Source organism: Accipiter gentilis, chromosome 10 (assembly GCF_929443795.1).
Source record: "Accipiter gentilis chromosome 10, bAccGen1.1, whole genome shotgun sequence".
Classification (NCBI taxonomy): domain Eukaryota; kingdom Metazoa; phylum Chordata; class Aves; order Accipitriformes; family Accipitridae; genus Astur; species Astur gentilis.
The window spans coordinates 28,109,918-28,126,360 of record NC_064889.1 but is presented as its reverse complement, the minus strand read 5'-3'; the positions used below and the strand labels follow the sequence as shown (position 1 = coordinate 28,126,360).

Sequence of the window (16,443 nt, the reverse complement as noted above, 5' to 3'; positions counted from 1 at the left end):
AGAAAGGGGTTTGGGGAAAGCCCCCCCCCCGCCCCCCCTGCTTCTGGATGCACTTCTGCCAGTCCAGACCTCTGCTGCTTCGGGGGGATTAATGTGAGCAGCAAAATGCTGGCAGTCAGTCTGCTCCAGTCCCTGGGGCCACTGGAGACCTGCAGTGCAGCAGGTCAGCGTCCTCATGGGTGACACGTGCCCAGGCAGCCCCGAGTCCCTGGGTCTGCATCCCCAGCGATGTTTTGGCAGCTTACACCTCTGTTGCCTTTAAGCCTCACATCCATGCCAACAGAGAGGCATTGCTGCATCTGCTGCCATTCACATGAATAGCCACACTCAGCTCCACATGGCCTGATCCGTACCAAATCATACACTTGTGTAGGCTTACCTGCCTTCATGCTGACCTTGCCAAAAGGGGATGTTAACGCATTCACCTCTTAGGTGCAACAAGGCACACTGGGGAAAATGAGGCACACACAGTGGTCATAACAATATTACACACTCCCTCCTCCTGTGTTGTTACACCAGGTGTGACCAAGGGGCAGGACCATCCTCCATGGCAGCGTGATCTCCTCCTCTGGCTGGAACAAGGATGCACCATCCCCATCCCAGAAGGGCGGGATGTGGGGGATGGTCAGTCCTCCCACTGCTCTAGGAGAGGGAAAGCCCACCATTCCCCCACAGCCCATCATTACCCAAAGCCCCATCGTTCCCCCATGGCCCTCCACTCTCCCATAGACCATTGTCTTCCGCTCCACGTGCCAGTGCATATGGGATCTCAAGGCTCAGAGGACCCAGCTCTGAGGGTCTTCCATCACACTGTCTTTAAAGTCTGGGCCTGGGAAGAGGCTTGCCATCCTCCCAGGGTCCTTGAACACAGGCCTGGACCACAAGCTGGGTCTGCCCTTGGAGATGGAGGCAGAGTGGGTAGACAAGAACAGGCCTGCCAGGATGCAGCAAGTCCAACCCCACCTTCTCATATGCTGTACTGTCCATGCTGCCTCCCTGGAGGGGCTGGTGGTGCAGCCAGTGAGGCACAGTGGGATGTGACTCCCAGATGTGACACAGACGGGTACTCCTGCCCAGGAGGCTGGTGTGACAGAGGAAATGTTCAGGTCTGCACAAGGAGGAACAGCTCCTATGCTGCTCAAGTCATCCCAGCTTCCCAGGTAAATATTCCAATTAGGAGACTAATCACCTCAGCTTGTACCAGCTTCCTTGGGTGGAAGCGTCTCCACATGTTTACCACCAGCATCTTCTCCCAGCCCCAACCTAAGCAGACCGCCCATCACTCACGTGCAGCCACCACCTCCATCCATTATTGAATAACATCCTGAAGAGAGGTAAACCACTCTGTTCAGCAAGACATCTCACATAGCAATTTATTTCTCATTATCTAATCATTTTCCTCCTATCTGCTGCTTCTTCCCAATAATAACAGTAATTAATTGAAACACTTGTTAAGTAGACAGTGCACAGTCAAAGTGTAGGCAATGTCATAACAATCCAGTTCCATAAAAAGCACACAGTGATGCCAGATGGGAAGTGGAGCAGGATTTCCAAAGATTGCTTTGTTCAGATTTATCCTGTCTCTATTCCGACAAACTGAACCGACATCTAGCCAACTAATCTGCCAGGCTGCAGCTAACAAAACTCTTATTTCACTTCAACAATTATGTATTTGCTGTGTAATTTTCTAAGGCCCTTTGAACCCTGCCTGTCTCATAATCATTTCCCCATTTATGCAGTCCCACATGTACCAGGTGTTTTGATGATGCATCACATGGCTTGGGTTTGTCTTCAGCAGAAATCCTGGGTGCCCCACAGTAGTCGATAACATCCACTGATTGTCCAGCTCTCAGTGGTTAAGTCCAAGAACCCTGTCCAGCAGAGCATCATCCACTGCTTTCTGATACCAGCAAGGCTGAGTTATGCAGGCAGCTGGAGTTAGGTACCCTGATATTCAGTGTTGTGGGTGCAGAGGAGAACCACAACCCGCAAAAAGGAACATTGAACTCTTGTCCACAGTAGATTGATGGGCCAGTGGTTTAATCCACGTTTGCTAAAGTCCACATTTGACTGTGGGGGTGTGCTCCAGATGCCAATAAGGGTAGGTGCAAAACCCACATGAGCTTAGGACCATTGAATTAGGAAATTGTAACTCATGGTGGGCAAAGAGAGCATGGAATCAGCAACAATAATGGATTTGGTTCTTCCCATGGCAGCTGGTGTTTTAAACTCTAAAGTTTTGACCCATTGCTCTTGCCTATGCTCTACGCTGGAAGGGAAGGAGGATGCTTCACTGTTTGCTGCTCCGAGACCCTGTAGCCCCCAGACCTCCCCAGTGCTTGTCCAAGACCAGATCAGGTCACTGGGCTAAAAAGAAAATCCTGCAGCTTCTGCAGCCCTAAGGAGGGAGTCAGAAAGATCCTGGAATTTATTTCCATTCTATAATTTGATTATCCCAAGACCTTTCCAACTTTTATACAAGAAATGGGAGCCAGAGCTTTGCCAATGCTGTTCTGCTGGATGGAGTAGTGCCATGTTGAAGAGTATGCACCCGGGCAGAGTCAAGTGCTTGGGTTGTTCTCACCAGAGAGATGTCTCCACATGCATTTTCCTCTCCTGACTGCCTGACAGCCTGGTAGTGAGCCCCAGGGACCTAGAGATCAGCACTCAAATCCTTATTCCAACCCCATGCAAAGTCTCAACACAAATTCTCATGAAAATATCCTAAATGCCAGGGTGTCCAGGGCTGTGGGGCATATTTGCTGACCTTGACAAAAATTCCATCACAGACATAAGCCAGTTTTTCCTTGTGTAGCTTTCATCAAACCTCACACAATACTGCAAATATTCTGATTTTTCCAAGGCAGCATTTTCAACAGCTACCCGAAATAGCCCTTCCCAGAAACTGGAGGTGTTGCAGGCACTGGAGCTATCACAGCTGACAGCTCCCCTCATTCCAGCTACTGCCATACTCTTGGAAACATTGAGCTAAGATACTGAATGCAGGCTTGGGGTTTTGCCTCATGGCTTTTGGCATCTAATCAAAATGAATACTGTAAAAGTGAACCTTGAAGTTTGCACACAGGTAAGTGGGTTTCAAAACCTTTAGACAATGTATTTATAGCCTCAACAATCCTTCTGCACTAACAGGCACACTAGTACTCAAATTAGAAGGGCTGCTTATAACTCCACGAACGTCTTCTACAATCTAAAAGCTTTTTAAATGAGGTTTACAACCGTTAACAAGGTAAATATATTTGTAGATTTGTTTGGGCAATTACAGTCATTTAAAAAACAATGCATAATAACAGACATGAATCTAATAAGCCATTGCTAATTAAATGTATTAATGCCACTTTATAAAATGAATGCATCTACCTCATACATTACAGCTAGTTTTGTTCTGTAAATAATTGAGCAGTGATACATGCAGAATTTGCATCACTGGGCATTGCCAGTGCCTGACAACAGTTGTAATAAATTTGCCCCAGTGGAACCAGTCTACTGACTACCAACCAGGTTCTCCTTTTTTGTGTCTAGTCTACATTTTCCTTTGCTCTGTGAGAAACAGTTGCAGTAGAATGGAGCTGGTTAACCCCCAAATGTGGGACACTATTGCAGAGCATTTGTCAAGACTTTACTTTGAAATGTGCTTTTCTGCCAATTATAGTTTGCAGCAGGTACAACGCTCCCAGGCTCTGGAAAAGCCATTTCTCTGTCCTGGGAGAGTTCATTACATTTTACCTAATACTAAGTGTTCAATAGCACAGTTTTCCTTCTTTCACTTTCATCCCTTTGGAAAATGTCACCAGTCTGGAGTTAACTAATTGACCACAGACCTTTTGAGAAGCCAGGCCCAAAGCAGCCCCACAGGGTGCTGTGAAGTGTCAGCACCTGCCAAGATACACAGAAATGGTAAGAGCTAGCCTGGGCTCCCCTGAGCATCCAGTACGTGGCCTTGCAGGTGAAATCACAGGATGCAGGATGTGGCTGAACTCCTGGGACAGGGCAAAAGGGAAGGACACATAGGCTTGACCTTACGTGTAAGAAAGCTCCCCATCTCAATCTGACCTGGTGACTGCTGGGGTCCATGTGCAGTTGGCTAAGAGATTCAGGGCACTTTGGCAGATCCTGATCTCACCATGAGATCACTAAGATGGGTCAGACGAGTCACTCACTGCTTGAGCCCATTTCTTTCTGCTGGCTATAAAGTATGCCCAGAGACTAGCTCAAATGATGACACTGACCTTTCCAGTGCCTGAAGTCAGGGCACATGAATGTTGTGCTGAGAGTCCAGCTGGTAAGCAAGCCCAGTGCTCAAGGGATAATAGTCTGCATTGACTTTGCATTCAAAGCTTCCTGCTGATGTAAAAGGGGCAAAGCTGGGGCAATGCAAACAAAAAGGATTAATTTTTTTGTCTTATTTTTCCTTGGCAAAAATTGAGATGTCATTTCCCCAAACATATATGGTTTCTAGCAGTAACTCCTTGGCAGCTGGAAATTCCCCACTCCGTGCAGCCTTGCATGCATGTCCACTGTCACAGACTTTAGCTGTGCAGAGGCATGGATGGCACACGCTTGGCTTTGCCCTACATGATGCCATGCTCAAACCCAAGCAAAATGCTATTGCTCCAGGCTCTGACCTGCTGCAAGTCATACAAAGACATGCAGCTTCTTTCAACCAGAAGAGTGGCATCACCCCATTCTCTGAAATCACTGGGTCCTGCCATGAGGGGCTGAACACGTACTTCCCAGGAGAAAGTGCCAGCCTCCCCAGCACAACCACTGGCAGATGACTTGGAGGATGAACTACCTGGGTCCTCAACCCCACCATAGGTGGCTCACTGCATGGTTTCTGCTGGCACTCGGCACTTTGCCAAAGGCTAGAGGACCTTCTTCCTAGGTGTTTAGGAGGGTGTCACCCTCATTTTTTACATGAGTGCTCAGGGAGTACACAGGCAGCAGCAGACACAGTCTGGCCAGTGGGGAGTGGTAAAATGTGAGAGAAGTCACCTTGGTCTGAAAGAAAAGTCAGCCATAAAAAAATGTGGCCACTTTTTGCATAAAGAACCTTGACTTGTCACTTTCTCCAACCACCAGCTAAATCCCAGGTGCTCCAAGCAGCGATTCCCTAGTTGGAGGGTGATGTGTGAACCCCAGAGAACTGGTGGCCACAGGGCTCCTCTGCCTTCAGGAGCAAAACTGTGCTTTGCAAGAGATGTTTCTTTGGTCCAGAAACATTTACTTGCTTTTTTAAATCTTTGTGTTTACTCAGATTATGACCAGTATTGGGTTTTGTGGAGAAGGAAGGGTTGGGGTTGCAGCAGGCCTGGGGAGGTGAGTGGTGAAGCTGGGATGAAGGAGAGGGGTTGTAGGGCAGGAGAGCAGCCTCAGGGCAGGCCTGGAGACTGGTCTCATGAGACTTGTTCCATTGATGGAAAAGTCACTTCCCAGGGCCTCCAGCTTTCCCTAAAAAGGAGCAACCACATGGGGCCCTGCTGCCAAACTGCCCTAAAGTGTCCTGCTGCCCTATTGCCCCACTGCCGCAGCTGCACAGCACTGCCTGACTACCCCAGCTGCCACCCCTGCCTGCCCTGTTCCAGACCAGCCTTGGTTCTGCCTTGGATATCATCTAAAGTGCTGCAGCTCCACCAGCTCTGGAGCCTCAGCACTGGGCTGTCCTGGCTTTGGGGATGGCAGTCTTCGCTGCTCAGTTCCTTCCACTCAAACAAGGGCGAAGAGTCGGAAGGAAGGTGTGCACTGGAAATGCCAAGTAGACAGCTATCTCCAAGAGCTCACAAACAGAAAATGTTCACCTTTGACTAATGCATTGCTCCTAATGAATAGCCTGGCCAGCTGTATTTAATTGCCTGGTTTAGGCAGATATGGCTGGAAAATCTCACACCTGTCAGATTTTTTTCTACTCCTAAAGCACCTAATTATTCACTATCCTCTTGTAGCATTTTGCGGCCAACTCTTTCCTGTGATGATTTTCAAAGGATGAAGAATGAGCACCCTGGTGACATTTCTAGTATCTATAAATATCTCCCCTCTACCCTGCCTGCCCAACTGGTGAATTATGCAGGAAGATATATATATAATAAAACAATTGGATCCATTTTGTTGTCAACATCCCATTCTTCTTGAGCTGGCAAGAGAAGAGCCCAGGCTGTTGCTCTGGAAAGAGCAAGCAGTGCCTGGGGAATTACTGAACTTATCCTTTCCTGTAGGTATGGGACATTTTGGAGGGCAACACTGAGCAGAGAGAGACCCTAGTATACTGGAAAAAGGAAGAGAGGTTTTAAAAGAGAAACAGCATGATGTTTAGGACAGTAACAGTCTCCAGAATGGCAGGAATTCCCACATACTGAGCACTGAGAAGCTTGGGGTAAAAGAAGCATTGAAGAAATACAAAAAAAGGACTAATCCAGCAATATTATTTGTAGCACGATGCACTTACTATACATTCTGATCCTGCTTTTGTGTTTAATTCAGCAGTGCTCTGTTTATACAACTAAACCTCCTGCATGGTGAAATACATGGAGAATTTAATGCACCCAACTTTGCAAAGCCATGGGAAGTGGCCAGTTAATATTACATATCTAATTGGCAGGCTTTAATTTAAATTGGGAGGGATTTAATTTAATAGCATAGCTTTCCCTAGCTAGCAGACCTCTTCTAGCCAGATAACTCATTATGTGGGGTAGTCTATGGAATCTGTTACCTCATTTATAGGTTAAGAGGCATTTCAAAATAGGAAGCTTAAGACAGCTCTCTCCCTTGCATTAGATGATAGTTGCAGATATCTTTTGCTAAGCCATAACTAGCTTCTTCACCATTAATTTTTTGGGGCTGTGCCTTGGAGACACTGCTTGGCAATTAAACAAAGTTCTTACCAGAAACTTTTCCCACCTCACCTTCATCCAGAAGGTCGTTGTTCTCCAGGACTGCAAAGACAAGACAAGGATTTTGCATCTCCTCATTCCTGCAGAAAGACAGCTGCTGTGTTGCTCAGACCAAGAGAGTTACTGTGGAACTCCTGCAAAGCCTGAGGACTTTACCCTCCTACATTACTCTGGGTAGGAGGACAATACACTGTGGAAAGTTCATACGCTGGGCTGGCAAGGACATGACTATGTTCCCACCACTGTGCGCTGAGGCCACCCATAAAGCTGTTCAGTTTGATATGAGGCTCTGAGAAACGAAACACCACCCACAGAATCACTGTCATTGTTTTAACCCCAGTAGGCAGCCAAGAACCACACATCCACTTGCTCCCTCCCTCCCAGTGGGATGGGGGAGAGAGTCAGACAGGTAAAAGTGCGAAAACTCACAGGCTGAGATAAAGACAGTTTAATAGCTAAAGCCATAAATGAATGGCACATAGGGCTGTGCAGAGCTGCCCTGAACACAGGAACATCTCCCAGCAGTCCAGGGAAGAGTGGTAGTATAAGGCATATAGTGACAGAAAGGGAGTGACTGTGGTGCATCCTGGGACTTTCTCAGGGCATGGGAGGACCGTGCAACACACCCATGCTTCCAGGTACTGCAACACAGGGAGCACAGTAGAGCTCAGAGGGGGACATCAGCACTTGTTACTTCCTGGATTTTGGCTTTCTCTTTGTTAGGAGATTTCACAGGTACCCACCTCTTTAGGATGCTCTGGCTGAGGAACAAATAGTCTGTTGAAACCTCTGATTTATAGGCCTCTCAGGAAAGCTTTCTCTGTAGAGCTCTCAAGTGATGCTGGCGGGCTCCTGCTCATTGAGACACAGCAATGGGCTTGGCCCAGATTTTGGAGGAGCCTTTCACAGCATTCCTGAAATGGGCAGGGTGGGCTTGGTGACATATGGCAGGTCAGAGTGAGCTCAGCAAGATACAGAAAGTAATCCCCAGATACCCTTTGTGGTTTGTACATGACCCTCTTCCCCATCCTCCTCCCAAGATCCGCTCCACCATCCCTAGCACTGCACGTGCACCACAGCTGCATTTCAGGCCAATAGACAATCTTGTACTGCTGCTGCTTGTCCCAGGTGCAAATACATTGCTGGGTGACCCAGAAGACATGGTACACGGGATGCACAGCCCTTGCCAACCCACTACTCTTTTCTGCCTACTGGTGCACAAGGACTTCTGTGATGCCAAGCTCCAAACTCAGCTGGAAAGCATAATTTCTAACCAGCAGGTAGATCTTTCTCCCATGGTTGAAGTAGCATACAACAGGCTGATCAAGCCCAGCTCAAATTATTTAAGAAGTCTGGAAGTTAAACATCTTGGTGTCAGCATCTCACTCCATTTCTTCACAGTGAGTGCAGGGAAATGAGAGCCAGATCTGACCTTTCTTTGATAACCACTGAAGGATGAGGTGGGAGGACCAAGTCCCTCATGGAGTATTAGAGCAACTCGAGATGACTCACTCAGACCTGCAGGTCTCTCCAGGCTGCGGACTCCCACCCTATGAACCCCATGGCTGCCTGGAAACAGGATCCTGGAAGTTTCAGTGCCACCACCTAGGCAGTGGGAACACAGTTGGCTGGTGATCCTTCCCTTTCCCCAGTTGGTGTTAAACACCTGAGCCCACTCAGGGCCAACTCTGGTGAGTGGGGACCTCTCAAGATGAGGCAGTGTTTGTCGAGGTGCTCACTGACTTTGGGGATTCATCTGAGTAACAAGGTTTGTAGTGTTCCCAAAGGAGGGTCACAGTCCCTGCTGGAGACTTGAGTCTGGCCATGAGATTGTAACCTGGCATTGGGTTAGGGTGGGAAAGTTTGGGGGTGCTCATTGGTGCTAATTCTACTGAGACCAAATCCTCTGCACATCTGCCCTCTTCCCCTTCCCTCCTACACAGCCTCCCTGCTGACACACAAGCTGATACCTGCAGTGAGCTTGGAGATGGCAGTGAACCCCACAGATGAAAAACCCATGGCTACTTGCATGGTGAGGGGCGGGAGGATACTGTGTACCAAATGAGGAAGAAAACCAGCAAATATTAGACCTGTACTGTGCAACAAAGCACTGCGGACTGCACGGAGTGCACGGCACAGTTCCATTTCCCCAGGCAATCAACCTAACTTCTCACATTTCCTAGTTCCAAAGTGCTCAGCTTCTGCAGTCCAGAGCAATGCTCTGTGTGTCTGGCTCATTAAGATAATGCACACCCCAGTCATCTCTCTCTGTGCTTTCTGCTCTAGAAACACATCAGTTCTCACCCACTCCATTCATAATTATAAATGCAACTAGCCAAACGGCTGCTTTTGTCCCACCTGACCCTGCATGCATTCTTCATACAGTGAGTAAACGTGTGATACAGGCCTCCAGGCAATTTTTAGAGACTAGTCCAGGAATAATGAATTTTATTAGTAAATTTCTATCATTATGACATATTCTTCTTAAATAATCCCTGTGCCATTACATTAATCTCTGTTGATTACATTAAGCACATTGGATATTAACACCATTTTCAATGTTTCTAAACTTAATAGTATTATTAGCAAGAAACAGTTTATATCCACAACACCTGCTGATCTCCCAACTTTCGACACTATGCATATGACAAACACTCATGTATAGAAAAGAATAATGTCTGAATAATTTTGCAGGGCACTGAACTATCTAAGGATTTTGGAGAAGGCCACTGACTTTAAAACTACTTTGGATCATGAAAGAGAAATAAACATTTAATTCAGATTTGAGCTTAGCACTCTCTGGGTGTGGAAGATCTGGCTGTAGGTTGGGATCTTCCAGTGCTGTGTAGAATTACCGGGTATTGATTTACAGCAGCCAAGAATATGGTCCGTGTGTCCCTCTGAACCTTTGTTACCTCCTTGCAGGCTCTATTTAGGCTATGTGCCCAGTACTCAGAGAGATGGAGCTTGGGTTCAATCTCAGGATATTATTTTTTAAATTGTCTGAGAAAGACATCGTTAGGGATTTGAAAATTAGGTGCTCTGCTGGTGAGTCTAGATCTGTAGCAGCAATGCCACACCAGCAAGCACCCACTTGGAAGGATTTTCTCTAGTTTTAAGGTTAAAAGTCCACACATAAGTTGGCCCTCTTTGGCGTGTTTTGTATACAGGACACGGGTACATACTACGGATATCTTGTTTGTCAGCAGGAATGGCTTTGATGAAAATGACAGGCATGGCCGGGGTTAGTTCCTTGAGCCTGGCATCTGTGATTATCCCAGTCTACAAAGGAAAGAAGACAAAGTCTTAGTTAGATTTCCAAGATATCCATCAGCTATACGCCGACACACACGATCCTCTGTAATGTTTACAGAAGCTGGGCTTATTGGGGAAGTGCAAACATCTTTCCTGAGATCAAGGGGGTGGATGAGTCTATTTGAGGTAAGGAGGGTCTGGATCAAACACCTACCCTGTTTCATCAGAAGCCTCCCTCAAGCATAGCTTATTCCAAGGGTACAGATGCCTGCTCTCATCAGATGCTCAAACCCACACACACCTGAGCAGGACATCGCGGGGGAACAATGTTCCTGGCTACGTCCAGCCACATCATCCTCGTGCAGCTCCTTTAGTCAAGGTTTTGCCAGACCAGAACCACCTCGTGGGAAGCGTTGTTTGTGCTAGGGCCAATTATGGATGCCTGAACAGGGCTTGCTTGGGATGGAGAACAACGCTCACTTGAGAAGAGTCTAAGAGGCACCAAGTAAGTGTCCCACCACAGCAACAGGATTTGAGCACAACCTGGGATACACTTGGCTGGGCAATGAATGCACACAGAGTTTTTTGTAGTCCCAAAAGGCACCACAGGCTTGTTTTCACTCTCACAGGTGCTCACGCCAGCAAGGGAGATTCAGAAGAACTGTTCCTGTGGGAATATTACCATTAAATAACAAGTCCACATTATCTTCTTCAAAGCAATGTTGTCATTCAGCAGGCTGCCCGACCCAGGAGAAAGATAGTATGCTGCCAGGGCATGAAATCAGTGGATTGTTTCTCTAACTTGGGTCTCTCTGGCAACTTCTGCTTCACTTTCTGACAATAAAATGCCCTACACATCAATCAATTTCCAGGAAAGCCTGCAAAATTGTTTAATGGAGGCTAGAGAGACCAAATGAAAACAAATACAGAAATGGAAATAAAACTTCTCAGTGCTCAGGAAACTGCCTCTCGCTGCAGCTTAGCTTCATGTATCATTATTATTTCAAATGCTCTTGATCAGAGTTGTGGGATGAGATTCAACCTCTCTAGTAGTTTATTTAGTTCTGCAAATGAGTGAGGAAAAATAATCCCTCTTGCAACACACCTTAGTTTAATTGTACTAATGCCATCTGTTATACTAAGCTATGATAAATCCAGCTCTGATTTAGGATTTTATGTTTCCAACGTGCTGAACAAACATTAAATAATTCTTACAATACCTTGCAAAGAAGCTATTTATCAAACATTATTATGCATTCTTTTTAAATCCACAACTTTCATTTCTGAGGCTGGATTTTGATCAGATCTCTTTGTCTACTGCTGACAATTCTTCAAATCAAATTTCCAAGATATATTCAACCTATTTCTGGATTAACAAGAGTTGAAATCTTGCTGAGGTATCTCTACGGAACATATAATTTTGTTATGTCTGGGCTGATTTGCATTTGCATTTTTTATCACTCCCATCATCAGAAATTAATTCTACTCTGAAAGCAATTTTCCCTAACTACTGGCACAGCACACCTTGTAAAGAGCCACTGTTCTGTGCTTGGAATGCTCAGGCCTCAGATCCTAAAGAAGTCTTCACTTCTTGTCCTGGCTTCTCAACAGGCAATTGAAAAGCAGACATGTTACACTGCCACATATTGATGGGTCCAAAGACACAAAACAGCTGTCACAAGCCAGGGAGCTAAGAGATGGGCCCAAATACATGTGCAGTAAGCCAATATCCCCTCCCACTCAACTGCATTTTGAGGTGTTACTAGCACAGGCGCACCTGCACCACAGCTGATTTAGGATCAGTTGGCTTAAAGACCTTCAGCATGGCTCAGTTGTCTTTCAAATAGAGTTGCCTCTGTTTGCAGGGAAGAGGGGCTGGTGATCTGACCAGCAGTGTAGCCAGCAGGGAACATCACTTCAAGGTGGTCCTGAGATTGCTGGGCCTAGTGGCTTCAATTGCACATGGGGAATGAGAAAAAGAGCCATCCATGGAGCATGCGGTGAAGAAGACCTAATGATGTGCTGTCCAGTAAAGCCAAATGAGAGAACAATTTTTATCACTGAGTAGTTTAAGAGTTGAGATACAGATGGAAAAGGGTTTGCCAAGTTATTAATTTTTCAAAACAACTGTAAATAAGAGACTGGCTGTTCACAGCACAATTTGCAATTATCCCTTCCACGGCTGCATTCTTAGTTTATCACTGGAGACCTCAGCTTGAGCCACATCCTGCTGTGGCTCTCATAGCTCACAAATACATGGGCATTACTGACAGTTGACATCTACAGGAAAAGGCTTCACATGATGTCCCAGCTCACCTCTCTGGGAAAAATATCAGTGTCTGATGCATGAGATTTGATGTACCTGGTGCCTCTGCAGAAGAACGTGGTAAGCTGCGATGTTTCGGACTGTAGCACCACAACTGGGCTGTGTCAGGGCTGGGTTGCACACTGATGTTGTTTTCATCTGCATCCACTGCTGGGAGTATCATCTCAGATAAAAATGAATGGTGTGCAACTGTTCCCAAAGATATTGAGCTACTTGAACCATCAAATAAATGTGACTGTTCCTTGCAACAGACATCTGTCCTTCTAAGCCTCTCTACTGGTTTAAAACTGATGCTTTACATAGGACTCATTTTAAAAAGTACACAGAAAACATAGCTGGTGTGACTTGAAGGAGGCACAATACCTTCAGTGTTAAACCACTAAGCACACTGTGCACAGACTGTGCATCTCTTCCACGGACAAGGTGGTGTGCTGTCTACACCTGGCAAAGCTTTGTGTGGCACATGTAGTGCAAACCCCACCTCTCTTCTTGTCCTGTCATGCTCCAGTACCCTTGATGAGTAGCAGAGCACATACTTGGCATCAAACTCTCCATTGCTGGGAGCAAGAAAGCCAGGAATCAGTCAGCAATCTCCCATGGCTTGAGAAAAAATGTCTCGCAGTGTCACCAGTTAAACTCTCTCTCACTGAGTCTCACTGACTTTAACAGTGCTACAGCAACAGATCATTTGGACCCAAAATAACCTGCTTGGTTTCATTTCATCTAATAGCTGCCTGTTGTTTTGTAATGAATGTTTTATAAATTTAAGACACCCAAGGGCAAACATAAATGTTTAAATAAATAGAAAAATGTGAGTAGCAGAACATAGAGGGACTTTTTCCTTTTTTGGAGGCACAATCTAAATGTGAAATATTATTTTTAAAGTGGAGGTGTTCCCCAGAGGAGTTCTTCTAAACAGGACCTGCCATTCTTATCAGAGGATTAATTTGGAAGGAGTACACAACCCAAAAGAACTGTGCACCTTTTTAAAAAATGCTGCATCCATTAATATATACTGGTGCTCACTGGATTACAGGTAAAATGAATAGTTCCACTAGGTGGAAATGATATTTCAGTGTGAGCACCAATACATGAAAATATTCTTTTCCTTTCTGAAATAAATTGAAGCATGATACTCAGAGATTATGAATGGTTCTATAAATGTAATTGCTCAGTATCTTTCAATCACAAGGAAAATGTAACCACAAAAACACATTTACTAAAGTCTGGATGGTCTCTGAAGACAAATCTCATTGCTGAATGCAATCACCCATACCAGTTATTGGAGGGAGGCAGAGGGGAGAAGCCACGTGTTTCCCAAAAGATTTCAAGCTTTGCACCACCTAAACTTCTCGCTCTTCACTTCCACTACCACTTGGGGATGGGTAAAACCCAGGCAGAACTCAGCCATTTTGACGATTATATTTTCTACTAATGGTGGTAATGATGGTAAAGGAAAACATAACAGCAGTCACTGGAATTTGTTTTTAATGGAGGATTCAATATGCAAGACCAGGAATTTTTTTAAAATTTCTCTGCACTGTTGTGTCCGGCTGATTTGTATCAGCTTAAAATGTCAAATTTTGAGGGTAACTGAAACCCAGTGCTCCCTGTAGTAAGTTGTTGTGATGTTCAAGAGCTGCAAGGGGGTTTGTATGGCAGCCACACCAAAAGCTTGGACAAGGGCATAAGCAGGGAACTGTAGGACCAGGGCTTGGGAAATGGACTGGGCTGGTCTCTCTTCTACTGTGAACTTCTGCTATTAGCAGAGTCAAAACCATGGAGGAAGGAGATCTGACCTTATACCCATGTGAGATATTAATAGTGTGGCCGGCAGGAGCAGGGACGTGATCGTTCTCCTGTACTGGGCACTGGTGAGGCCGCCCCTCGAGTCCTGTGTTCAGTTTTGGGCCCCTCACGACAGGAAAGACATTGAGGTGTTGGAGTGTGTCCAGAGAAGGGAATCAAGTTGGTGAGGGGCCTGGAGCACAAGTCTTATGAGGAGCGGCTGAGGGAGCTGGGGGAGAAGAGGAGGCTGAGGGGAGACCTTATCACTCTCTACAACTACCTGAAGGGGGGTTGTAGTGAGGTGGGTGCTGGTCTCATCTGTCAGGTGGCTGGAGCTAGGACGAGAGGAGATGGCCTCCAGTTGCGGCAAGGGAGATTTAGGTTAGATATTAGGAAAAACTTCTCTACTGGGAGGGTTGTCAGGCATTGGAACAGGCTGCCCAGGGAAGTGGTTGAGTCAACATCCCTGGAGGTATTCAAAAAGCGAGTAGACGGGGTACTCCAGAACATGGTTTAGTGGGCATGGTTGACAGTTGGACTTGATGATTTTGAAGGTCTTTTCCAACCTAAATGGTTCTATGATTCTATGATCTTTACTGCAATCTTCTGACAGGGCCTTTGCCAATGTTTCTGACTGCCTCTGGCTCTCCAGACCCAATGCACAAGTCAACCCATTTCCAGAGAGAAAACAGCCTGCATAAAATGCACTGGATGCCGTCATCCAGTGAGTTCAAAGCTTTGCCTAATTTCCTATCCTTCATGGAAAACTATTGCAGAGATGGAGCTGAAAAATAAGTGGAGAGTATTAGATCTGAATTGCAAGGTCAGGCTAGGATACGGTATATAACAGGCATGGCCTTTCTCCTCAGCATCATACCACCAAGACCCACAACAGATAAAGGAGGATCTTCAAGGTTAGGGCTTTGAAGAGCTGCCTCTGAAATAAAAGCCTCTTCTTGTGAGAGGGTAAACTTGACACAGATAATTAAGTTCTGGGTGACCCACTTTGATCAGCCTTCACTCTCTCACAGATCACTGGCAGCAGGAGCATTGCACTGGCTGCCCAGAGTAAGAGCTGCATGAATCACTGTCATTTAATTCTCACATGCAGCACAAATTGGGAGTCATGGTACCATGGGCCAGGCAACTCGGAGGACCAAGCCCAGTGGGGATTTGTCAGCCTAATGGCTCTCGCTCTGCAGACTGCGCTCCCAACAGCTGACAACTGTCAGAAGGAATGACAGGGAAAATTGGGCTGCTCTGAGAGGTGCACTGCAAGAGGAGCACTGACAGCTATACGGGCAGGAAACAGCAAGTGTACAAACTTCCCTTCAGCTGCCCAGTTGGTGGGTATGGTTCTTACCTTGGCTGCCCAGAGGCTCGCTGTGCTACAACTGAACAGCATTGGGCCACATCCAGAAGGGGAAAGAAGATCAAGGACCACTCACACTGTCCTGTTTGTCCACGATTAGGCTACCCCGCACCTCCCCATGCTAAGTCATCAGCCTGAGTCCGCATTGACCATACAGATGAGACCTTCATGCAAGCTTTATTTGGCATCCTAAGGGGATGGCTAAAGGATGTGATTAATTCTCGGTCACAAACCCTATATATGCAGATGACATTCTGCAGCACCTGACGGTGGAAGGACAGTGGTCTGGATTTCACACATCCCAACCATTCAGCTCTAGGGACATGAAGATGTAGGAAGTCAGAGTCCTCTCCTTTCTCCCCACTGCTGCTAAACAGGCAACAGAGTAGTGACACTGCAGAAGTCTGCCACATCACTTTTGGAGGCAGCAGTGAAATCACAACCATGCAAAGGTGCAGGGACAACACAGCCCTGAGAGCACCCCTTGTTTTCTGTCTGCAGTAACACCATGAGTACTGACCACAGTTTAGTCAGTGTACACTGAGGTTTAGATTCACCTTGTAAAAAGTAGATATATCAGTCCAAGTTGGCCACCCCAAATTCCCTTCACAACCATGGAACAGAAAACTCCAAAGGATGCTTCATCTGACCACCTTGGATACGCACTCTAGGCTGCAGAGGAGAGGCCCATCTTTCACATCTTTCCCATTCCTGAAGAGGCAGCTCAAATGACTATTTTAGATGAGCACCTATCTGGGCTGAGAAGTTCCCCAGAGTAAAGTACCAAGCAATAAGGG

General features: G+C 46.3%; 1 protein-coding gene across 2 annotated transcripts in view; it reads right to left on the bottom strand.

Moving 5' to 3' along the window:
- Nucleotides 1–9,346: 9,346 nt before the first annotated feature.
- Nucleotides 9,347–16,443, bottom strand: part of DNAH9 (dynein axonemal heavy chain 9) — a 209,030-nt gene continuing 201,933 nt past the window's right edge. For both annotated transcript variants that reach the window (XM_049812524.1, XM_049812523.1), the window contains one exon: nt 9,347–10,187. In XM_049812524.1, the coding sequence (XP_049668481.1) occupies nt 9,960–10,187 (228 nt within the window). In that variant the 3' untranslated portion in view covers nt 9,347–9,959. The remainder of the gene's footprint in view (nt 10,188–16,443) is intronic.